The following is a 24353-nucleotide window of genomic DNA, read 5'->3' as shown; positions in this document are numbered from 1 at the left end:
GAAAAGCCCAGGTAACTTTAATATTTCCTCTCGAATCGTGCAAATGACACAGGTAGAAAGTTCAGTTTCAAGAATGTGATAACTTTTGATAAGTTTTTTAGGAGTGTCACCACTGTGTGCGACGACGCGCAGCTTTGTAAATTTTATTGAAGTGACTGCAGCCAGACTGAAGAATATTTATCTGAGAAGCAAAAGTAACACAGAACTGGGTCAGTTATTTAATGAGTCTACTGAAATGATCAACAGATTAATCCACAATGAAAATTATGGTTTGTTGCAGCCCTACAGATAATGTGAACATCTTTTTATAATGAAAAACCTGAAATTATCAGTTATCTTATCAGTGTCGACTACAAGAAGGAAATAATTAAAAGTTACTGTTTTGGCTGAAAATAATGTCATGCATCCATTTTTCAGAGTACAAAAAAAGGAAGCAGCAAAGCTCTGAAAATCAAACTGTTTGCTTACCTGAGCTAACATAAGATCTCATTTGTCATCTAAGATAACCAATATTAAAAGTTGCACGTTAGTCATTGGTTAATCATTACAGTAACTGTGTTTGTTTTACTATTGTTTTTTTGTTTTGTTTTTTTAATAATACTGTTTTTTACAGTTTCATAGTAAATGTCTGCTTTACAGGCTGTATGTCTTTTGATTTTTGACTGCAGTGCTATGATAGAGTTCAACCCCAAAATCAAAAATAAATATTTTTCTGTTTGTCCGCTTCATTCATCTAGATAGTTTAGGAGCGAGTTGCTGAATGTTGGATATATCAAACATAGAGATGTATGCCTTCTCTTGAATATAAAGGAATGAGACGGCACCTGTCTTGTTTGGTTAACATGGTGAAAAGAGGATGAAAGGAGGGTCATGTTTTTAAAAGGTTATGATTCATCAAAGTGTGATAAATAGTATGTGATACAATTCCCTGCAGGACTAGCTCAAGATGTATTCTCTGTTTCTTCATTTCTCTGTTGTTTCTTAAAATATTTAATGCATTTGCTTTGTTTTTTGGTACCAGTTAATATTTGATGGACACTTCTTGTCATCTGTCACTCACATGTCATATACAACTATATCAAAAGGGTGCATTTTTATTTACCTGTTTTTCATAGTATTTGGATTTATTATTGGAGCTAGAAGGAAAAACTCATCTGTTATTAAAATGTATTTGGGTTTGGATAAACATCAAAAGAGTAATATTTGTGATGGATATAAAATTTTAGCTGTGTGCATACACGTTTATCTGACAGCACTTTAATTGGAGTTTTGAAAACACTTGATTTGAACTTACAAATGGAAAAGTAAAGACCTACAAAAGCTTCTTTGACATATTGTTCTTGATTATGGTTAAAAATGCAGCATTGCTGGTAGAAGTGTGGCGTCATTTAAAGCGATAGTTCACCCAAAAATTAAATTTCACTCAATATCTACTCACCCTTGTGCTGATGTGAAGATGGGTGAAGATCTCCAGTTCACAAAACAGTCCTGGAGCTTCAGCGGAAAACAACATCGCAGCCAAATACAGTACAATTGAAGTGAATGGTGACCAGTTTTAAAATGTAAAAAAAGAACACAGCAAAATGTCTCCATACTGCTCGTGTGTCAACTGTAGCCTCTCAGACCTGATCTGCGTGCACACGCCTGAAGCGGTTACACAGGCTCTCGCCCAAGCAGCTACATGTAAAGAAAGAAAACATATTGTATATTTAAAAATAATAATATAATAAAATAATATTTAAAAACAATCTTAAAACAGCTGGTTCAATCTAAGATCCAGCTTCTCACTGGACAGCCATTTATATATACTCAAAGATAATGGGATGGTACTTGGGGTGACCAAGTAGGTAAGAGGGGAAAATGTGAACATGTACATGTAGATAAAGAAATTATCATATGGATGCTGATGCTCAGTATCACATTTTCTGGCCACACCACATGTTTTAAAGTGCAGACACTGGTCAGCACTGCAGCTGCACTTTTTCAGAAGGGAAGAAGTTGAATGCTAAAATTAGTTGTTTTGCTTCTTGCCATGTTTTTTTTTTTTAAATGTATTTCTTAATTGTTTTCCTCATCAGCCTCTTTGGTAGAGGGGTTGGCTTTAATTTTGGTGGCATCAAAGATCCAGTTCCTTTAGCCCTACCTGTTGCCAGCACAGCAGCAGCTGCCACAGATGCTATTGGTGAAGTTACAGCCGTCAGTTCAACAAAGAAAACGGAGAAAAAACCTTTGCATTCATTCGCAGGTAAGCTACCAAACAGTTCCACAACAAGAAAACTGTCACAGTCCTGCACTGCTACTTAATATGTACTACAAAAAGAGGCACTGCCTTACCATCATACTGTAGTTTTTCTCCGTTGTTTGGATGCTGTGTTCCAGTTTTCCAAGCAGCTACACAACACAAAAGGAAAACAGCCTTCTCTTTCCACACAATTCATCAAATTGAATCTGCCATGTATCGAGACGCATTAATTTGCAGAGGTTCAAGTTTGTAACAGCCGTCTGTCACATTGGGGATTCATCCTCAGCTCAGAATAAAATCCATACATCATCCTTCTTTATAACACTGTGAGCTCTCAGGAACTTTTACCGCACATCACTGTAGTCATCATTTAATTTGTATAAGACACTGATCAATCATTTGTCATACAGTGATTGATCGCACTGACAGAGCATTCCTATTATAGTTTGTTTGTCATCAAAGAAATACACATCTGGTAAATGATGAATTATTGGAGTATGCTGAATAAAATATGATAGTGTTCACTGCTCGTCACCTTTCTCCAATCCTGTTTTTTAACAAATGTTGGTCCACATCAGCACACATTCATATTTCTACCTCTGCTGGATTAAAATTGACCTGTTGCCATGATGAATCAAAGTATCGGATCTCCATTGATGATGACTTTCATGCACGCACTTGGCTCAGAGTTAACATACTCAGAATGGATCGAACAAATTCTGATCAGCTGTTCTGGAACCAAAAACTCAGAGTTTTCTCATTTCAGGCTCAGTCTAGAGATCAGGATTAGGCTCAGAGTTTGTTAAGCTTGCTTTCAGAAACAAGCCCCAGGTTGAAAAAAACCTTTAACAGTCACTTTTTTGACGAGGTGATATTTAAATAATCCTCATCAACTCTTAAACTCTCTTCAGCAGCTATACTGGACTCTCAATGGAGAGACGTGGAGTGGACAGAAGAGTGAGTAAATATGTGACATTCAATTCATTTATTCTACTCATTACATTTTTCTGACCAGTGAGTGTTTCAAATTCTAATCAAGGAAAAAGACAAGTCTGCTGAAGACCATCAGCTCCTACAGACCGAGCTGTGAGGAGGTGACTCAGGCTCGGGTTCTCCTCCTCGGCCCTGTCAGTTCTGGGAAGTCCAGCTTCATCAGTTCAGTCCAGTCTGTGTTTAATGGAAGAGTCACCAACCGGGCCATGGTGGGCTCCTCCTCGACCAGCTTCACCAAGAAGGTACAAGTGGAGCAGCAACATGTAACTAAGTTATTGAATTACTGAGGGCAGTGAATCCTAATTAGATTCAGGAGGGTATCTGAGCCATTCTTGGAAAAATCAGACCTGTATGATTTAACAGAAACTAGAATATTTCTTAGATTTAGTTAACTGTAATAACATTGATGTGAAGTCTTTTTTTATTGCAGCATTTTAAGAAATATTGTGAAACAAAAAAAAATCTAAATTGAGTTAAAAGTCAAAAAAGAGTACACAAGCTTGCAGTGTGAATGTAGCCAAAAAGCCACATAAAAGCAAGATTGTTTCAAGTTTGTACATCATAAGACAGTGTGGGCGCAACCCTCCAATCAGCAAGTGGGTAGTTTCCATGCTTCAGGCATGCATCCCATTAACTTTTTTTTTGTTTGTGTCAGCTGCAGTCCTTCAACATCCGAAGTCAGAATAAAGAGGATCCCAGCAGGCTGGTGCTGTGTGATGTTATGGGTCTGGGTGATGGAGAAATGACGGGGCTTACCCTTCATGACGTCCTGTCCATCATCAAAGGTCACGTACCTGAGGGACACAAGGTAAGCAGGATCAGTATTGTTGTATTGTGGTTTAGCTCTAAAGGTAGCGATGTCAGTTAGTACTAGCACCAGCAGCCTGCTCTCTTTGCAAGTTAACGTCCACATCCCTGCGCTGAATGTGGTTACACATTGCTCCAGTCAAGTGGTTATATGCTAGTTTATTTTGACACGGTCTACATACCACCTTATTTTCATTTTTTAGATCACAGTAAGTGCCAAACTGCACTGGTCTTAATGAGATGCTCTGTCCAAGTACCACTGTATGCTTTCCATCTAACTGGATTACAACATCTAGCCATTAATGCAGGGAGAGAGACGGGCTGCCTGCCTGTTTTTGGGATTGTACATCAATAAAAAGTTAATACAAAATTTGACCGACTGGTATTTCTGGTTCTGACCAGCGAGGGTGGCAACGTCATCAGTACTATGGCTTGTGACAAAATACTTCTGAAACTAATGACATTCCCATCAGCCTCTGCTTCTTGAAAACTTAATCTCCTCATTTCTCTCTCAGTTTAGTCCACATCAGCCAGTGACCCCTGAGACTGTGGGCTATGTGAGGAAACCAGGCCTCAAAGACAAGATCCACTGCGTGGTCTTCGTGGTGAACGCCACTAAAATCCCTATCTACTCTAAAAGCCTCAGCACCACCTTCCAGCAGCTCCGAGAGCACATCAGTGACCTGGGTAAGAAAAAGACAAACAGGCAGTAGAACAAGAAGATACTTTCACAAATAGACTGATGTTAAATTTCAATCATTATTTCTTTTTGTGTAAACTGACTTCATTGCGGTCACTCTTTAATATTTTTCCCCATATTCTTTCTGCCACATCGGTGCCATTTTTATTGTTCGAATTAGTGGCTTTGACTTCTTTTGAAAACAAAGTTGGAGAGCCAGTTTTTACCGTAATTTTGTTTTGTTTTGACATTTATCCTGTATTGCATTAACATTTTGCTGACATCTGTTGATTTCTGTTACATTATGCTGTGGCGAAGAGCCACAGCAGGACTTGTGATCTACTGAATGAAAGCACTGTTGAAATCTTAACTGTCAGTTTTTTGTTCCTCTAGAACAGTGTTTCCCAATCCTGGTCCTCAGGGCCCACTGTCCTGCTCCAACACACCTGATTCACATGATCAGCTCGTCATCAAGCCTCTGCAGAAGCCTGATAACAACCTGATCATTTGAATCAGGTGTGTTGGAGCAGGGAAACATCTAAAACATGCAGGACAGTGGGCCCTGAGGACCAGGATTGGGAAACACTGTTCTAGAACAATGAAATGCTGTTTTAATGAAAACCTTAATGACAGTATTTTTTCTGTCCGTTAGGTGTTCACCAGGTGGCTCTTCTGACCCACATAGACCAGATTTGTATGCAAACATCCAAAGACGTCAGCCAGGTGTACAAGAGCCGTGCCATTCAGGAAACGGTGGGTTGACATCATCCATAATCAAACACAGAGAGATTTCCTCTAAATTATCTGTAAAAGAGAGAAGTAACATGAGTGTAGTGTATGATACAGACACTAATATTGTCATGCTTTATACATGAATCTGTAGTGAAAAAGCTGCTGTTGTTTTGGTGGCCTGTACAGTTTTCTACTTTAACCTTTCCTTTTTATGGAATGTAACTTTTGAAAACAATGGACCTCATGCAAGAACCGCTCATGCGAACAGATTCGTTCTTAAGCAGTGCGTACGAGTGATTTAAGAGAACTTGTGGCGTTCACCAGTTTTCTTGTATTTTGAATTTTCTTTCAGATACAAACACAGTTTCTGTGAGGTCCAGACCTGTCGTAGAGTCATGTGCAGTCAGTCTGCTGTTATCCAAACTGAGGTTTTTCATTAATGACTGTATATTTTATAAGTTTGAAGACATTTTGAGTTTAAAAAGTAAATTACTTCATAATTATGTCAACATTATCTTGCTTGACCACATTTCAAATGATAATATAATTGTAAATTTACTTATCATCATTCATTCAGTGATTTATTTTTTCCGGCTGTCAGGTGTACTGGTCGTATATCTACACATGCAGGTTTATGACGTCTCTGTTCAGGCGAACATCCTCACTTATACTGTCCTCTGTCTCCTTGATGAAAACTTCTCCTTAACACTCTCCTCTTGATGCAGTCATCGATCACCCCTTACTGTGGCTTTGGCAAGTCATGTTTTTTTCTCTGAAGTAATTTTCATATCAAGATGTCCTCTTTTATTCAGCGACAAGTTGAGCCTCAGGTAACATGGCATTAACAGCGTTTGCTTTTCCCGTTTCTTTGCTTTAGCCGGTCTTTTAATTTCACTGCTGACCCTGTTAAAATGACAGATTTTCCTTTATGGATCTCTGAAAGCGGGACGTCAAACTCCAAACTTGTTAAGTTCTTCTTTTTTCTCTTTGATGCCATTTTCATGAATGAACCCCTGTTGACATATGGAGTGGGAGGCGCAGCCAGATTTGGTATTATTGGGGCGTAAAATTATGCTAATATACAAGTCTCATGCACGTGCACTCAAATACGCACAGGTGGATCATTTACACGGTTTTCTGAAGTTACAAGCGTTTGTTGAATCTGACGCGGCGTGTTTGCACGAGCCCTTCGTACGAAAAAAGGTAAGAGAAATTTAACACAGGAATACGAAAATGTTGTTGCATGAGGCCCATTGTGTAGGAAGTTGGGAAGAACGTGTGCAGTTACGCTGCTCTAACAGTGGTTTCAAACTTCAACAAACTGCAAAACAGACAAGCCTTTAGTTCATGAAGAGTGCCCCTAGATTCCCTGGGTGTCTGCCAGAAGGGGATCAGGACTATGAAAATCTTGAATACCTGAAAAATTTAAGTCTCTTGCTGTGTTAATATTTTTTGAAAGCACCAATAGTCATTCATATAATATGGTGGGAAATATCAGTAGAGGCTTTTGGTGAAACATATTGTGATATTGATTCTGTCCATATTGCCCAGCCTCTCTTTATATACTATTGGGTTGTTTATTCTACACATAAGCATCATATTCTACAAGATCATCACTATTAGAGAATTCACTGTGTGCTATAGATAAAATCTGTAAATCAGGATACATATTATATATTATAGCATTACCGCAAACTATTGTGATATTATTTATAAGCCATATCACCACTCTAATGTAAGAGCTTCTGTCTGTGAGAGGTGAGAATATCCTTAACTGTACCTTTAACTGTATAAATGATTGTTGGAGCATGACCATTCTCACGTGTCATTGTTGTAATTTTCTCAACCAGCTGCATGCTGATAGCGTGAAAATCTTGACATGTGTTTGCAGATGGGTAAAGCTGGCGCTCTGCTGGGTATGTCCACCTCCTACATCGTCCCAGTGAAGAACTACTCCTCAGAGTTGGACCTGGATGTGAAAACTGACGTGCTTCTGCTTAATGCTGTCGACCACATCCTGCAGTATGCTGAGCTGTACTTCCAGGACAATACACAGCAAAGACAAAGGCCTCTGGAACTGTGACGTGACCAAAGATAGACACTGAAATAATCATTTATCATACAGTGTCAACAGTTTAAGACCAGCTTCAATTAAGTAATTTTAAAGCGCTTAGTGGCGATATCAAATCTAAAGTACAGTTTAAATTCTAAAGGACAAAACTGTATAATTCAGAATAATTCAGAATTCAGATTTTTGACACATTTTATTTGTAAAAGTGATCTGTGCTTTGTATCAATGGTGTTGGGCTTCATGCAAACCATTTGTATGAATCGATTTTCTCTGCAGTGGCTTATAGCATTTCTTTTAGAAAACCTGCTTTTTGTTGCTTAATTTCTCTTTTCTTTTAGTAGGTCGTCTGGACTAATGGTTTCACAATATCAGATTTTCACTTTAACTTTGTTTATTGTGCATTTTTTCTCTTTTTGTGGCAAATTAATTAAACTCAAAATACAAGTGTGGGGAGGAGAGAGATTCTTTATTTGACCATAACTGTACAAAGGTACCCAAGAAAATACAAATACACTTAAAGGAGTAGTATATAACAATTGTACATCCAGAAATTAGTATTCTACTATTCTACTATTCTACTCTACTCGTTTGGGTCGTAGACAATAAGTTGAAATCTTATTTAATATAGAATCTACAGAATTACAATCTGTTGTCATCTGTCATGTTGTTTGTCATCTACATTGGTCATGATTTGTGGAAAGAGACACTGGTCTTGAATTTTTCAAATTTATTTTTTCTGCGCTTTGAGCACTGCAGGACTTTTAGTGCCATTTAGTCTTGTTATGTTGGAGAGAAGGCAGACATCTCTACCAAAACAATCTAGATGGATAAACAGCACATCAGGCCAGGGGTAAAAATATGTATTTTGGATTTTGAGGTGAACTGTCCCTTTAACATGATATCAATAGTTGTAATTTTTAAATATCACAATTATCGTCAATACCAGTATATTGTGACACCCCCAGTCCTTACCATCACCATACTTGTCATATACAGTCTGTCTTTCTTCAAAGGAAGAGGTCTGAATTAATATAAATGTTTGTGCTTCAGATATAGTTAATACAGTGTCGTATACCACAAAGATCCATTTTGGGACCATTTATATTGATGACCTTTCATTACTTTGTAAATTTTCTTTTCCTAATTTTTGTTGCTGATTTATGATTTATGATCTTACCACATACTTATTTACTCACTACATAATACTGGGAGCAGCATGAGAATGCACTGTAAAAGTCCAAAGGTGAAGGTGTGTTCAGAGGAGGAGCTACACTGCATCACACACACAAGAGACTTGAATCATGTTCAGATTTCCCAACTACAACTGTTCTAGTCAGGAAACTTCTAGTTTCATTTCTTCCAGCCCTGCCTGATGGCACATGACCTGCCTGGCCTCCCTTTCTTCTTAGGAGATATTGCTTTTAAAGCTAAACACTCTCCTCAACCATCCAGAAGAAAAGCAGGTAAGGATGAAAATATTAAAGGGTTTCATGTTTAGTCAAAATGTAGCCTTAAATTAGCCAGTGGGATTTTTAACACTTTAATAATGTTTGTGACTGAAGGTGCATCATGGTTGTGAATTAATCAAGTTATTTATTTATTTATTTATTTATTTTTGTTCAACAAACTATTACATTCTGTGTAATTTATTTTGAAGACTATAGAAGATCTATATGGAAAAATATTTCTTTGTCAGTCGGATGGCAAACCGAAACTTACCATTTACATATAACAAGGTGTGGCAAACCTGTTTTTCTTGTTTTAATGTTTTGATTCATTATTTTATGAGTCTGGGAGTAATTTGTGTCCGAGTGATATTACCGCATATTGCTAAAGAAATATGCATGATGTTTTTTTTTTGTTTGTTTTTGTTTTTTCTTATTTTTGCATGTTTCAACAATTGGAAAAATGAAACCAAGAAGACAGATGAAGAAATTAGCAATCTAAGGTAAATTTAAAGTGCAGCTTTATGTTCTATTTTAAAGATTGCATCAATCAAGATTGGACATTTGATTCAAGTAAAGGACAGCTCAAGTATTTAGGTGGTAAATCAAAGGAAGAATCAGAACATGTCTGCAATATATACATTTGATGACAGCAGTTAGTATGGTCATTGTGTTTCAAACACAATTCATCAATCACAACATTTATGTAGGAATATACAAAAAAACGTAATGTTTCTTGATCCACTGGGTTCCAGTCCAGAAATACGTAACAAGGAAGTAACCTCTAATTTTAATTAGCGTTTGACATGTTTGAATAGTTGTCTTATCCCTGATCCTCTGTTGTTTTTACGTTTTTGTTGTGTTTCTTTTTATGCTGTTTTATTGTAATTGCTTTCTTTTAGCACTCTTTGTTATATTTGTGAATAATTGTAAATACATGTGTCCCCTTCTGAAGTACATCTGGTTTCATCCCAAGAATTGCTATCAGAAGGTCTCTTACCAATTCAACATTTCGTACTTTGTACACAGTAGTAAAAATCGATGGGTAATGGGAAAGAATTTCACTTTCAAAACTTCAACAATTATTGTTCTCAGTTACCAATCACTTACTGAGTGTTGTTAAAAGAAAAGGTGTGGTAACACAACAGTAAACATGCCCCTGTTCACCTGGAACATGTTACAGGAAGCAAATTCAGAATGAGTGTATATTTTCCAAAACTTTATCAGTTTGCAATCATTGCATTCTGTTTTTATTTACATTTTACACACTGTCGCGATGTACACAACACCCCCCACTTCTAATCTACTTGCTGGTTTGGAATCATCTTTGCCACAATTTGTGTTTTTCTTAAGAATCTGTTAATAATCTTCCATCTATATCCTGCCTTTTATTTAGACACCAAAGTCAGACAACATCTAAGCTTCATTCAGCATCCTTTAAACACTTCAGCAAACCAACTGTCCGCCATGACCTCCAAACTAACCAAGACCCAGCGGACAACAATCTGTTCCAGGCTGGGAAATGTCAAACTACAGCTGCTGTATAAGGCCAGTGTCCACGGTTTCACCAGTGCAGCCTTCCACCAACGATGTGACAACCGCTGTCCCACAGTGTCTGTGGGCTATAACGCCTCTGGTTATGTGTTTGGAGGTTACACCAGACAACCTTTCAGTCAGTCTGGACAGTTCGTGCATGATGACCAAGCCTTTCTTTTCACCTTGAGTGGAAAAAAGCTCCTCAAATATCAGGCCACCAGAGCCACTAATGCAGTGAAAATGATGAATAACGCTGGTCCTTATTTTGGAGAAGACTTGATTCTTGTTAATGGAAGCCAAGCAGTAGTCTATAGCAATCCTGGAAACCATTACAACTTCAATCCTGCAGAAATGCATGGCAACGACCTCAACCTGACTGAGTGTGAAGTCTATCAAGTTGAGGGTGAGTTCACCATAAATAATCATATTTTGAGTCTTCAAATGTGAGTTAGCCACTGACTTATTTTTGCTCTTGAACAGAAACAACAGAACTTGAGACACCATGGAGGACTGTAGCCTGGGAATCTGAGTAAGATGCATAGACCCACTATCCTGCACACAATGCTATTAACACATTTTAGTATAGTTCAATATACTATACACAGTATGACACAATTTGATGATCTGAGAAAATAGTACAGTGTGTTAATCTTATAGATGTAATAATGAATGTGTTTCATGTGCCATGTCAAACAATTCTGCTCTGCTGGACAAGACACTACATCAGCCATTTTATATTAGGATGAAAAAAATTGCCATGCTATTCTGTGCTAAACTGTTTTCATAGGTGGAAACAGTGAATTATAACTACTCAAATTACACTAAATCATTTTTAGGGTACTTATACTTTAAGTATTTTCTCAAATCTAAAAGATTTACGCTTACTCAAGTATTCATCGTACTATATAATCTATGTTACTTTCCAAATCACCACTGTAGTAGGTCAATAATTTGAATTAATATCCATACCTTTCATCTGCATTTCTTTTAGCCAATAAGGCTGTCTGAGCGCCAACAGGCCAATGAAAACCATGACATATGGGCAAAAAAAACCCAAAATAAAACGCTGCCACAGGCCCAGGTTTGGAGGCTAACCGCTGTTATCTGTAGCTGGTGATGGTTAGTGAGCTCGATTAGCTGTAGAGATAGCCGCCTGATTTGCTGACTCAGCCCCGAGGTGCCAGGAGCCAAACCCATCATAGTCAAACCCAGCTGGCAAAACAAAGGCATCTCAAACAATGTTAGCTTTGCAACAGAAATTACGTAATTGACCAATTGACACATGGCAGGAGTCATAAACATTCATAAAGAGAGTTTATTACTGGTGTCACGACATGGCTAAGTGTTATGAAAGTTTTATGCACTCCTCCAAATAAAGTGTTACATTATCAAACTGCCCGTCATGCAATGAGGACCCCTAACAGTCACAGTAGGCGTTTTTGAGAAAAACACTACATACTTAACTATTTGTTTTAGTAAGGGTTGTTTTACTGGTCGTTTAGAATAATATTTCAATAAAGTAACAGTACTTCTACTTGAGTTCAGCTGGCTATGTACAAAAGATCCCTCTACCAATCCAGCTAAAAACAAAGAAAAATATACCTTTGCTTGTGTCTACAGTAAGAGGAAGGAGCTGATGGAGACTGTAAAGCGCTACAAACCTACAATCAGCTCTGTGCCTCAGGCTCGGGTCCTGCTCATTGGTCCTATTGGAGCTGGAAAGTCCAGCTTCTTCAATTCTATCAACTCTGTGTTCAGAGGCCACGTCACCAGCCAGGCCATCGCTGGCTGCTCTTCCACCAGCCTCACCACTCAGGTTAGTTCCTGCCTCTTAAAAGGGACAGTTCACACCAAATCCTAAATACATTTTTTTTTCTCTGGCCTGTAGTACTATTTATCCATCCAGATTTTTTGATGTGAGTTGCATATATATATATATATAATTATAATTGGATGAAATGACACGTTTATGGTGCTCAAAGTGCTCAAGTTTATGGTGTCTCTTTACAAAATTCATGACCTGGTTACTCAAGATAAACCACAAACTTTGTTGTGAGCAGTTTCATCCTTTCTTGGAAAGAGATACTTGTTTTGATTTTTTTCCAACATATTTTTTGGTGCTTTGAGCCCCACAAGCCAAGTTCCATATATGTTGCACTCACACATATTCATTCAGACGGTAGACCGCAAACTGGACGAAGGACAGAAAAAATAGAGAGAAAAATGTTGATGGTAAGGGTAGATGACACTGCCATAAAAAGTTAAAATATTTAAACTTTTCTGTCCTTTGTGACAGAATTTACACCCGGTGATGTAGCTCCTTCATCATGCAACGATTAATCAATTGATCAATTACTAAATTAATATTTTGATAATCAAGAAAATGGTTTGAGAAATTTTTCAAGTAAAAGAGTTAAAAATTCTCTGATTTCAGCCTCTTACTACACTACTACTCACTACAGGCCGGGGAAAAATGTATATTTTTGATTATGGTGTGAACTGTCCCTTCAGTGGTTTCAGTTTCATTTATCGATTTCATAATGGAAATCCACGCCTGTCCTCGTTTTGTCATAACTTACTCCATCACTTTGTACTTTACACAGTTTCGCTGCTATTCTTTGAAAGCTGGGCGTGAAGGAAAACCTCTGCCAATCATCTTGTGTGATACCATGGGATTGGAGGAAAGCACGGGGGCGGGGCTTGATATAGATGACATCGGCAGCATCCTTAAAGGTCATCTGCCAGACCGTTATCAGGTAAAGTTTTTTTTGTTATATTGAGCAGGATATTGATTGTATGAGCCGTTGGTTTGGCTTTATTAACTCAAACTGCCCTTGTCTCACCTGTGTGACTCAGTTCAACCCGTCTGCTCCTCTGCATTCGGAGGCCCACGGTTATCGTAAATCTCCAGGCCTCAAGGACAGGGTCCACTGTGTGGCCTACATCGTTGATGCCTGTAAGGTCTCCATCATGCCCACGAAGCTGGAGGAGAAGCTGGATGCTATCCGCAGAAAGGTCAATTTAATGGGTCAGTAAAAATTAGTCTTGCATGATTACAATGAACACATACACACCTAAATATACATACATAGTACAACATACATGGAACAACAATCTTAGCGAGGCTTCAGCAGAAGCAGTGGAGGGCAAGAGAACAGATGTTTGCTTGGACATCCATCAGGGTCATCAGTTTGTGTTGCCGTGGTGATTGAGGCTGTGTAGCCACAATCTGGACTGGCAGTCTCTTCTGCACTTGGCTTGGAGGACTGCAGAGGGTCCTCAGTGTATGTACTTTATTTCTATTACTGCTAGCGGGCCACAAGGCCACCAACAGACAAAGATAATTGAGAAATTAAATTAAGTTAAAAAAAAAAAATCTGCCGGCTGCAGCCCACTGGATGTTGGGGCAGCCCATGTGATTGAGGTGCTTCATGGCCCTAGAACTGTAGGGTGGGTACAGGGCTGTGGTCACCCCCCTGGCAAGTGGATCCATCCACTCATGTCAGAGGTGAAGCGACAAATAATTGGAACTGAAATCAAGATAGAAAGTTTGAGTGAAAAAAAAATTGAATGGATAAAGAACCGAAAAAGTGGAAAAAAGAAAAACTAAATACATTTCGAGGCTGATGCTGAACTGCAAATACTTCTTTGAGAACAATTGTGATTAACATTTTGCAGTTACAAGATGTGCAGCTGTAGATTTATATAAACTGGGCGATACAATAACTGGCAATCGGACACTTTCTGGCATGTCAACTAACCTGTCCAGGAGGATTAAAAATGAACTGTTTAATCTGTTCAATCTAAACAGTTTTTGCCTTTAAACCATAAGAATCCCTTAAAGGTGAAATACTTTGTGGAGCATAAGACAATGGCTGGATTTATGGTGATTGAAGACGAGGAGGAGATACTGACATGCATTTTTCAGGACAAGGAAAACCGACTGGAAACCATGAGCGATGCACGGCTTGTTAGCAAGTAGCATGGACACCTTGTAGCTAGCTAGCCAAATGTTAAGACCCTGCCTCATATGTTAACGTCAACTGTACTGTTTTATTGAAACTCACCAGTTTTTGTCGACTTCTGTCGATCTCCTGACGATCTCCTTTCTTGTTGTCACCCTACTATTTTCATATTTCTTCATTACTTTATCTACGTTTCATTTCACAGCAGATTTCACACAGTTATTTTGTCAGTTACTTCTTACCACATCTTCTTCTTGCGTGCACTTCTGATGGCTGCTGAGTTAAATTTACTTTGGATTATGTGCAGCCCTCTCAACCTCTGTCCAGTTTGGCTTTCTGTCTTTGTTTTCTGCGTGTTAGCAAAGCAAGTCAACAAATAATGATTTCGTATTTTGCTTTGCATATTTGCTAAGGGACAAACTTGTGTTTGAAACTTAAAGTGTTTCATGTAAAGTTTGTACAAGGCATCCATATTCTTTAAAATTTTCCTTCAGATACAGAAGAAGCAATAAATTGCAACAAAAATACTTGAAAGCATTTTAAAAGAGTTACCTCAATATTCTGATGCCTAAAAATCTTTTGAAAATGTTCTGTGTTCCCAGGGATTCCTCAGCTGGTCCTGCTCACTAAAGTAGATGAAGCCTGCCCTTTGGTGGCAGAGGATATGAGAAACGTGTACAGGAGCTGCTACATTAAGCAAATGGTGAGAATTTTAGGATTTCATGCAGAAGAAAATAATTTATTTGTTATATTGAAGGATTGTTGTGTTTTTTAACGTATTGTTTTTTGCTTCAATTGAGAGATTTAAGATGATTAGCAGTTTGTGTAATCTAATGCAGATGGATTCCAATGTACTTGATTGGTAGTTTTGGGTTTAATTTTCTTCTTTTTGAGTCCTACACACCCTCGAGTCACAAACCTCAAGGCCTGAAGTTACATGGTAGATCAGACCTTAATGAACGATATATGAGTGAGATGGAAGGACATCCAACCAACAGACAGTATTTAGTATTTATTAATCATCTGACTTTTGTTTAAAGGTTATTTGTCTTATCATAGGTAGCCATAACCAAAACAAACAATAACAATATCAACCACTAAAATATTGAAAAGACAAACACAAACAAATTTATCTGTGATTTCAAAAAAGTTGACAAAAGACTCTGTTGTCTTTGAAAAAAAAAGTACAAACTCCTCTGATCTGAGTCTTGTGTGATCCAGATGCAGGAGGTCAGCGCTCGGATCGGTGTGCCGCTGTCCTGCGTTGTTCCAGTGAAGAACTACAGCGAGGAGTTGGAGTTGGACCCAAACTGTGACATCCTGCTGCTCAGCTCCGTCATCCAGATGCTGCGCTTCGCTGACAATTACTTTGATGAGATCAATGACCAATACAACAACTGCTTCGAGGAGATCAGTGACCAATTCTGCAATATCAAACTCAAAGAATAACAAGTGTTTGTGCAGCAGATACAATGGTGGATGTACATTTACTTGAGTGCTGTACTTAAGTATTGTTTTTTAGTATCTGTGTTTTACTTTTGTTTGTTTTTGGAAACTTATGACTTTCACTCCACTTAATTTCAAAGACCAATGTACTTTTGACTCCACTACATTTCTAGGAAGGTCCTTACTCGTCGCTTTTAGGCTAAGCAGAGCTTTGAGGTCATTTGTTGCTGATTTTTCTTTTCTGAAATGCAGTTGGCCACACGCTGTGTTCCTCACAGAAGGAAACCAATCACAGTACCTGCTCACAACTGGGATTGATGTAAAAGCAGAAATACATCATTCAGGTGCGCTCTGTAAGAAGAGCAAGCAAGCTCTCCCTCTTTCATTCAAACAAAATGCGGTAATGGTGACGACAAGAGAAAGACAAAATTAAATCTCATGTTATTATAATTAAAAAAGAGAGAGAGAGAGATAATTACATGTTTTTAAAGTGGGATTGTTTTTATCAGGGTGAAAAATACCACATAATTCATGCATATACTGCCCCTGAAGACACAAAGAAATCTCAGTTATTTAACTTGGAGAACTCCTTACAGTTAACTTCAATCTGCTTTTATGCAGTGATTTTAATACAGTTACATCAGGAAATGACAATAGCTGTCATTTTTTTTTTATTGTATTTCTATGCTGAAGTTTTTATAGGTGTTGCTATAGGCTTTGTGTAGCAGAGTGGTTCTACAAGCATCAGTGCATCATTAGATGGTTTCAGAGAGTTACAAGCTTCTGTAAATGCATCGTGAAAACAATACAGCATGTATTGATATTAGAAAATGTACTTTGTAATTTGTACTTTTGAATACTTACGTATTTTTTGAAAGCAATTACTCTAGTACTTTAACTCAAGTAAAATTTTGACTGAGCAACTTTCACTTGTAGTTGAGTAATATTTCACCAGGAGTATCTATACTTTGACTCAAGTACTGGGGTTGAGTACTTTGTCCACCACTGAGCGGATATTTGGATATTAAAACCATTTGGTTTTGTCTGTGTAGTGACCCTCATCCCATCCATGCTTGTAAACAACTGAGCCTTTTGAGGATGCCGCTTTCACCAGGGTAGATGCATCCTAGCTGATGATTTGGAGTCCTCAGTGAGGGCAGAGGTTGAGCAGGTGCTTGCGAGATGTGTGTGTGTGTGTGTGTGTGTGTGTGTGTGTGTGGCAAATGTATCTTAAAATTATGGGATAAAACTGGATACAATGTCAATTTATGATGACTGAGCCTCTGTCAGACATAGACCACTTTTTTATCCACTTAACCAAAAATTAATTAAAAATTAACAAATAAAGCTCATGAACTAACCAAAGTCAGAAGAACAACTTCCCAACTTGGGACATGGGACCATCCAAGGAGCACAAATTCACTTTAAAAAAGATAACTGTGTTTTAGAGAGGGAGCACACACTGTAAGAACTTGAGACTTTTACGTCATGTTCAGCATACAACAAACCTAAGAGCGCTACTCCTGATCAGTGCGACTGCTTTACTCAGAGACAAACTCTGTGACAAACTTCACTTTTATTTTGAAGGCGAAACTATTCTAGTGCGGGATTTCTGCCAGATGGAACGAACTGCCAGTCAGACATCCTGTCTACACATCCGTCGACAGAAACTACTGTTGTAGCTGGTCACCGTCCTTAACTATCGAGAAGAAAAGGAGGTAAGGATGAAAATATTAAAGGGATTCATATTTTGTCAAACTCTTAATATGAAATAAGCCAGTGGGATTTTCTGGCTTTGTTTTTTGTTGTTGTTGTTGTTTGTTTTTTGTAACTAAAGGTGTGGCACAGTTGTGACCAAGTTCATTTGTATGTTTGTACAACAAACTATTCTATACTATATAATTCTTGAATTTGTACTTTTGAAGACCTTGTCCAGAGTGATTCTTTTCATCACCTATTGATTTTAGCCTGGATTTAGGAATAGTTATGTAATGGGATAAAAAGTTTAAACTAACAGATCACAGTTCATTGATTTATTATGGTGGAGGCCACACACCCAATTAATTAATTAATAATTAATCTGATTTTAAAATAATCCTAAAAGAAATTATTATGTCACAGTAGGGGTTACATGGAAAAACATTTGCTCTCAGTACCCTGCCTGCCATCTTTACCACAGTAGGTGTGGTAAATCATGTGTGTCTCTGAGAGGAAATCGAAAGTTATGGTTCTGCTTCAACGTGTTTTAAAGCATCTGTGCCTCTTTATTTTTTTATGTTTTAACAAATGGAGGGATAAAACTTAGAAACATCTGAGGAGGAACAAAAGCACTCTAAAATTAATTTGAGTGCAATTAATTCAAGTTTGGACATTTGACATAAGTAACAAAGTATGGTATTTTAGAGTTGAAAACTAGATTTTTACAAATAGGTGCTTTAAACTTTGATAAAAAAATGTATTTGTTCTACATTGTATACGTTTAACAGCAGTTAATGGACCGATCGATGTGTTCATTCTGTTTATAACAGTTCATCAAACACAACAGTCATATAGAAATGTAAAGTCATTTCATGTATCTTGTGATCCACCCAGTTCCAGTACAGAAATTGTGGGGAGGTAAATTCCTTGAATGTACTGTAGTTTTGTGATGATTTTGGTGGTACTGTATTGTGATCTGTAATTAGCACTGGCTCTCACAGCAGTGATTAACCAAGCTCAAACTAATCTACATATCTATCTTTTAATGAATCCTTGTTTCTGTCTGTATTTAGATACCATTAAACACTTCAGCAGACCAAATGTCCACCATGAACTCCAAACTAACCAGGAGCCAGCAGAAAACAATCTGCTCCCAGCTGGGAAGACTTAAACTACAGCTGCTGTATAAGGCCAGCATCCATGGTTACACCGGTGCAGCCTTCCACCAACGATGTGACAACCGCTGTCCCACAGTGTCTGTGGGCTATAACGCCTCTGGTTATATGTTTGGAGGTTACACCAAACAACCTTTCAGTCAGTCTGGACAGTACGTCCGTGATGACCAGGCCTTTCTTTTCACCTTCAGTGGAAAGAAGCTCCTGAAATATCCAGTTACTGGTCCTGGTAATGCAGTAAAAATGATTAGTAACTCTGGTCCATATTTTGGAGAAGCATTGGTTCTTGTTAATGGAAGTCAAGCAGTAGTTTATAGCAATCCTGGAAACCATTACAACTTCAATGCTGCAGAAATGCATGGCAATGACCTCAACCTGACAGAGTGTGAAGTCTATCAAGTGGAGGGTGAGTTCTGTCTAAACAACCAGATATAAGCATCATTATTGTTCATAGTTCACTATAAACAAACATATTTTGAGTCTTTGTTGTAGTAAATCAATAAGTGTATAATTTTTGGTTCTGTCCCTTAGGCCTCCCAACACTGTTAGGCATTTAAGTTTAGGGGTGTTGAATAGTTGTCACTTCTTGCTCTTTGCCTTACTGTCCATTAGGATTTATTGACATCTAGTGGTGAGATTGCAGATTGCAACCAGCTGTATGCTGATTTTTAATATGATAAAATATACCATGATTTGTTAATGTGTCATGTAAACCCATCACAAAGTTGTGTAGGTAATATTTTTATAAAAATTTAAGTTCTTTGTTTAATAAAAGCTATATTTGCTCTTCCACAGAAGCCACAGAACTTGAGACGCCATGGAGAACTATAATCTGGGAATCTGAGTAAGATGGATAGAGCCTGCACAAAAAACCATCACCATGCTTTGTTATAGTACAATATATTATATACAGTATGACACACACTGACCTGAAAGGAGTACAATGAGTTAGATTTAAATATAATGTTTCACTTGCAATGCTATGACATGCAAAGCTGCTATGCTTGACTAGATGTACTATAATAGCTATTTTTGATTATGATGGACTCAGTGTGTATGCAAAAGCTTTGGAAACAAGGTACAACACAGGTCAGCTTCTCACCATCTTCTTACTCAGTGAAGTGCAGTTTAGACTGAGGGGGATGAGATGATGAGGTGGTAATTCCCCTGTCTGCAACAGTCTCATTGGTCTGCAGGTTGGCCTCGCGAGGAATTACCATACTTATGTGTTGTGTCGTGTTTCTCTCCATCAGTGTGGGGACCTAGTATCACACTCCGAGACAGCCTTGTAACTAGACTGAGAGGATCTGGCCCTAGCCACATCACTTCCCTGCTGAGAGCACAGACTAACATGCTGTGCCATCACATCAGACGATAACATTTCATAAATGTATGTAGCCATCAGAAAACTTGTGTGAAACAGCTGAAATCAGGAAACAACACACACAGGAGCTCTGCTTTGGTTTTGAGAAGCTGCATTATTTATTCACTCACAAACTCCTAACCTAAACTGTACATTTACTGCCAAACAGACAACTTCACTGCTCACCTTTTCCTCTGCTCAGCATGCACTCCCCATCACTCTCTGCCACCATAGACAGTTATTAATCCCACTCGCCCCTTTCACACTCACTAAAGTTACATATCCACTACAATACGCTCCGCTCACCAGTTGGTAGTCTGCAGTGTTTGCTAGTTTCATTGGATCATTGGAACGAAATCCAAAAAATTCCCAAATGGGGGCATTTTCTGTCTTTTTTACTAGTTAGTCCTTTCACTTTATCCTCCAGATGACATGTTTCTTCTTCTTATGAAAGTCGGTTTTTTTTGCCTAAATTGACCCCTGGTGATGTATGTCATGCATTACAATACATCATCTCCATATCAGTTTAGTAAAAAGGAGTGTCTGTATTCAGGATGGTACTGAAAATCATATTATCAGGATTTCAGAATACCCTGGCATACAGTAATCTCTTTATAGCGCCCAAGCCTACATCAGTTTCTTGTTTTCTGAGCCTGAGACGGCAGGTCTCTGTGCAGGGTTCCAGCACTGATCTCCATGATCTCTGATAACCCTGCCATGTGAGGGGCAAACACTGGGCTGACATGCTCCACTTTGGTTTGGATTAATGCCACCAGAGGAAACGTGTATAGGAGTTTCCGCGGCCACTGATGGGCCAGAGCATCCAACCTGAAGGGGGCACACTCTACTCCTGTAGTGAGAAGAACATAGGACAATGTTTTCTCTTCAGGCAAAGAGCTCTATGGTGGCCTTGCTGAACTGTGTCATCCAGTATCATTCCAGCCACAGAAAACAAACTTTCTGACTTGGGGTGGAAAAAGCTCTTCTACCAGTCTATGATAAGACAAGAGACTGCAGGTGAGCCATCAGATTGGAATTGTAGACACTGGCCTGATAAGCTGAATCCACTCAGTGAATATCCAGAGGTGCATGGCCACTATTTGGGATCCTAGCTATGCTAGCCTGGCTAGACCTGCTATTTCCTGGAGCCATTCCTACTTTGGAAGTTAGCATGCTAAACACATGAGTTGTTAGCAAGTGCAAAAAGACAGAGGGGATGAGACTGTACAGGGTGTTTTATAGTCCTAGGGGACTGCATGTAACTGTCTCACTGGCCTTGACAGGCATGTTGACAGAATTTCTTTAGGCTGATCTCACAAGGAGACGATCCCCATACTTACAATGTCCCATACAACGGAAAGGGAACATTGTTCAGTTAAGTTGTTTGCCATACTATACTATGCTATTCTGTATTTAGCAGTACAAATCTTGATATTTTTCCTGCAAACATGACTGCTAACATCACAGAACTCACAACCTTTTCACAAAATGAAAAATGTATCTTTGCTTGTGTCTACAGTAAGAGGAAGGAGCTGATGGAGACTATTAAGAGCTACAAACCTACAATCAGCTCTGTGCCTCAGGTTCGGGTCCTGCTCATTGGTCCTATTGGAGCAGGAAAGTCCAGCTTCTTCAATTCTATCAACTCTGTGTTCAGAGGCCACGTCACCAGCCAGGCCATCGCTGGCTGCTCTTCCACCAGCCTCACCACTCAGGTTAGTTCCTACCTCTTAACAATGTCTGCTAAACTGATGGATTTCAAAATGGAAAATCCAGCCCATTGCCATTTTGTGATATTTTACTCCATCGCTTTGTACTCTCCAGTTTCGCTCCTACTCTTTGAAAGCTGGGCGTGAAGGAAAACCTCTGCCAATCATCTTGTGTGATACCATGGGATTGGAGGAAAGCACAGGGGCGGGGCTTGATATAGATGACATCAGTAGCATCCTCAAAGGTCATCTGCCAGACCGTTATCAGGTACAGCTTTTTGTTATATTGAGCAGGATACTGATTGTCTGAGCCACTGATTTGGCTGTACTAACTCAAACTGCCTCTGTCTCTCACCTGTGTGACTCAGTTCAACCCGTCTGCTCCTCTGAATTCGGAGGCCCACAGCTATTGTAAGTCTCCAGGCCTCAAGGACAAGATCCACTGTGTGGCCTACGTTGCTGATGCCTGTAAGGTCACCATCATGCCCACAAAGCTGCAGGAGAAGCTGGATGCCATCCGCAGAAAAGTCAACCTAATGGGTCAGTAAAAGTGAAAGCTTTCTGAATTTCAGCTCATTGCAACATACATTGAATTACAAGCTTAGCAAGGCTTCAGCAGAGGTAGTGCAGAGTTTCATAGCTATACAACCCTGAGAAACTTGGCAAAAGCTCATCCAGCTCTTCTGGAGCTTGGACACCCATGCATGTATGAAACAACAAGAAAACTTTGTATTCGGCTGTCAGGCTAAAGGTAAAGTGTGTGGACTTGCTGTATTTTCTGCTCTGGCACAGATGCTCATCACTTGGCCAACTCACTCCCCTTTATGCATCACTGCTTTTTATCAATGCTTTTTAAAGGGTGTTTTCACACCTACGTATTTGGTTTATTCAGACTTTTTTTTTTTGGAAGAGGGGGGTATTTTATGCCTTTAATGACAAGACAGCTGAAAACATGACAGGAAATGGGGAGAGAGAGTGGGGGAATGACATACAGCAAAGGGCCACAGGCAGGAGTCAAACCCACGGCCGCTGCAGAGGACTCAGAAAACCTCTGTACACGGGGCGCACGCTCTACCAACTGAGCTGTCCAAGCGCCCCTGGTTCAGACTTTTAAAAATACATCAAAACGCATTTTAAAAACGTTTTTTTTTTAAAAAAGGAACATTTTGAGATCCTAATGTCCAAAAATCTGTTGAAAATGTTCTGTGTTCTGTATTTCCAGGGATTCCTCAGCTGGTCCTGCTCACTAAAGTAGATGAGGCCTGCCCTTTGGTGGCAGAGGATGTGACAAACATTTATCGGAGCTGCTACATTAAGCAAATGGTAAGAATTTTAGGACTTTATACAGAAGGAACAATAATACCAGGGTATTTGTCGTACAGCAGGGTTGTTAGTTTTTGCCTCAGTTGAAAGATTTAAGTAGATTTGCAGAAAAGATGGATAATTCAGATGGATTCAAATGTACTTGACTTGTGCAGGACTGAAGATGTTTTAACACTGATTTGAGAGGCTTTGTTTTCTTCTGTTTGAGTCCTTCACTCCACAAAGTCACATAAGAAACCTGAAGGCCTAAACTTACACGGTAGATCAGACCTTAATGACCATCATGTACTGTAACGTTAAAGTGAGTACTGAGATGGCAGGTTGTCTAACCAATATATTCAGTATTTATTACTCGTTATTTTTGTTTAGTAGGTATTTTGTCTTGGAAAAGGTAGCCATAACCAAAACAAATATAGGCAATGTAACTATCAGGCTTTCCAATGTTTAAACAACAAATGAAAACTAATTTAGCTTCACAAAAGATGGATCAATTCTCCTTTGTATAAAAAAAGTACAAACTACCTTTATCTTTTGTGATCCAGATGGAGGAGGTCAGCGCTCGGATCGGTGTACCACTGTCCTGTGTTGTTCCAGTGAAGAACTACAGTGAGGAGTTGGAGTTGGACCCAAACTGTGACATCCTGCTGCTCAGCGCCGTCATCCAGATGCTGCGCTTCGCTGACAATTACTTTGATGAGATCAGTGACCAGTTCAGCAACACTGAAATCAAAAAATAGGAAGTGTTTGAGCAGTAGATGAAATGTCACTCACAATGAGCCATCTATGCATCTGTTCATTTTGCTGGTTCACTGTGCACCTCCTCCTCTGACCTTTCAAAGTACCCGCTGGATTGCTGGGAGATGTAGTGTCTTTAGTAAATCCTGGACCTGCACAGCACCTCCAGTTTTGATTTCAGAAACTCAGTGAGCTTTATCCTCGTTTTAACTGTGTCCCTCAGCTGCAAAATACTCAATTTTCTTTCCCATTTAGTAAGAAATTGTTCATATTATTTGAAAAATATTCCATTATAATGGATGCTATTTAATTTTTACATCATCAATCTCAGGACTGTAGTTTATTTAAAATCATTCATACATCTAAAAGATTGTAGTACATTGTTGGCTCTTCGGGTTTGACATTTCATCACAAGTTTACAAAACTGACAAGCT

At 38.8% G+C, this 24353-nt stretch overlaps 3 protein-coding genes across 5 annotated transcripts; all 3 read left to right on the top strand.

Moving 5' to 3' along the window:
- The first annotated feature begins 2290 nt into the window (after positions 1–2290).
- ifi44g (interferon induced protein 44g) lies at positions 2291–7852 on the top strand. The gene is made up of 8 exons (XM_084723262.1): positions 2291–2343; positions 2480–2487; positions 3154–3199; positions 3282–3477; positions 3891–4043; positions 4558–4729; positions 5374–5474; positions 7345–7852. The coding sequence occupies exons 1-8, from the start codon at positions 2306–2308 to the stop codon at positions 7534–7536; spliced, it is 906 nt and encodes a 301-aa protein (XP_084579388.1). The 5' UTR covers positions 2291–2305; the 3' UTR covers positions 7537–7852.
- Positions 7853–8445: 593 nt separating this feature from the next.
- On the top strand, positions 8446–16472 carry LOC146323953 (interferon-induced protein 44-like). Of its 3 annotated transcripts, none has more exons than XM_084723127.1 (9): positions 8446–8987; positions 9444–9472; positions 10366–10908; positions 10986–11034; positions 12126–12321; positions 13109–13261; positions 13362–13533; positions 15073–15173; positions 15692–16471. In XM_084723127.1, the coding sequence occupies exons 3-9, from the start codon at positions 10437–10439 to the stop codon at positions 15917–15919; spliced, it is 1371 nt and encodes a 456-aa protein (XP_084579253.1). In that variant the 5' UTR covers positions 8446–8987; positions 9444–9472; positions 10366–10436; the 3' UTR covers positions 15920–16471. The 3 variants fall into 3 exon arrangements, with proteins under 3 accessions (XP_084579253.1, XP_084579252.1, XP_084579254.1); XM_084723128.1 differs by having other exon boundaries at positions 8890–8987; positions 9447–9472; positions 15692–16472; XM_084723126.1 differs by lacking the exon at positions 9444–9472.
- Positions 16473–18691: 2219 nt separating this feature from the next.
- LOC146323952 (interferon-induced protein 44-like) lies at positions 18692–23943 on the top strand. Its single transcript, XM_084723129.1, has 7 exons — positions 18692–19195; positions 19585–19633; positions 21672–21867; positions 21977–22129; positions 22230–22401; positions 23084–23184; positions 23727–23943. Exons 1-7 carry the CDS (start codon positions 18715–18717, stop codon positions 23919–23921), a joined length of 1347 nt encoding a protein of 448 aa, XP_084579255.1. The 5' UTR covers positions 18692–18714; the 3' UTR covers positions 23922–23943.
- Positions 23944–24353: the final 410 nt, after the last annotated feature.

This window comes from Lutjanus erythropterus, chromosome 7, assembly GCF_056507025.1.
Source record: "Lutjanus erythropterus isolate fLutEry1 chromosome 7, fLutEry1.hap2, whole genome shotgun sequence".
In the NCBI taxonomy this organism is placed as follows: Eukaryota; Metazoa; Chordata; class Actinopteri; order Lutjaniformes; family Lutjanidae; genus Lutjanus; species Lutjanus erythropterus.
This window is presented reverse-complemented; position numbering and strand designations above follow the sequence as displayed.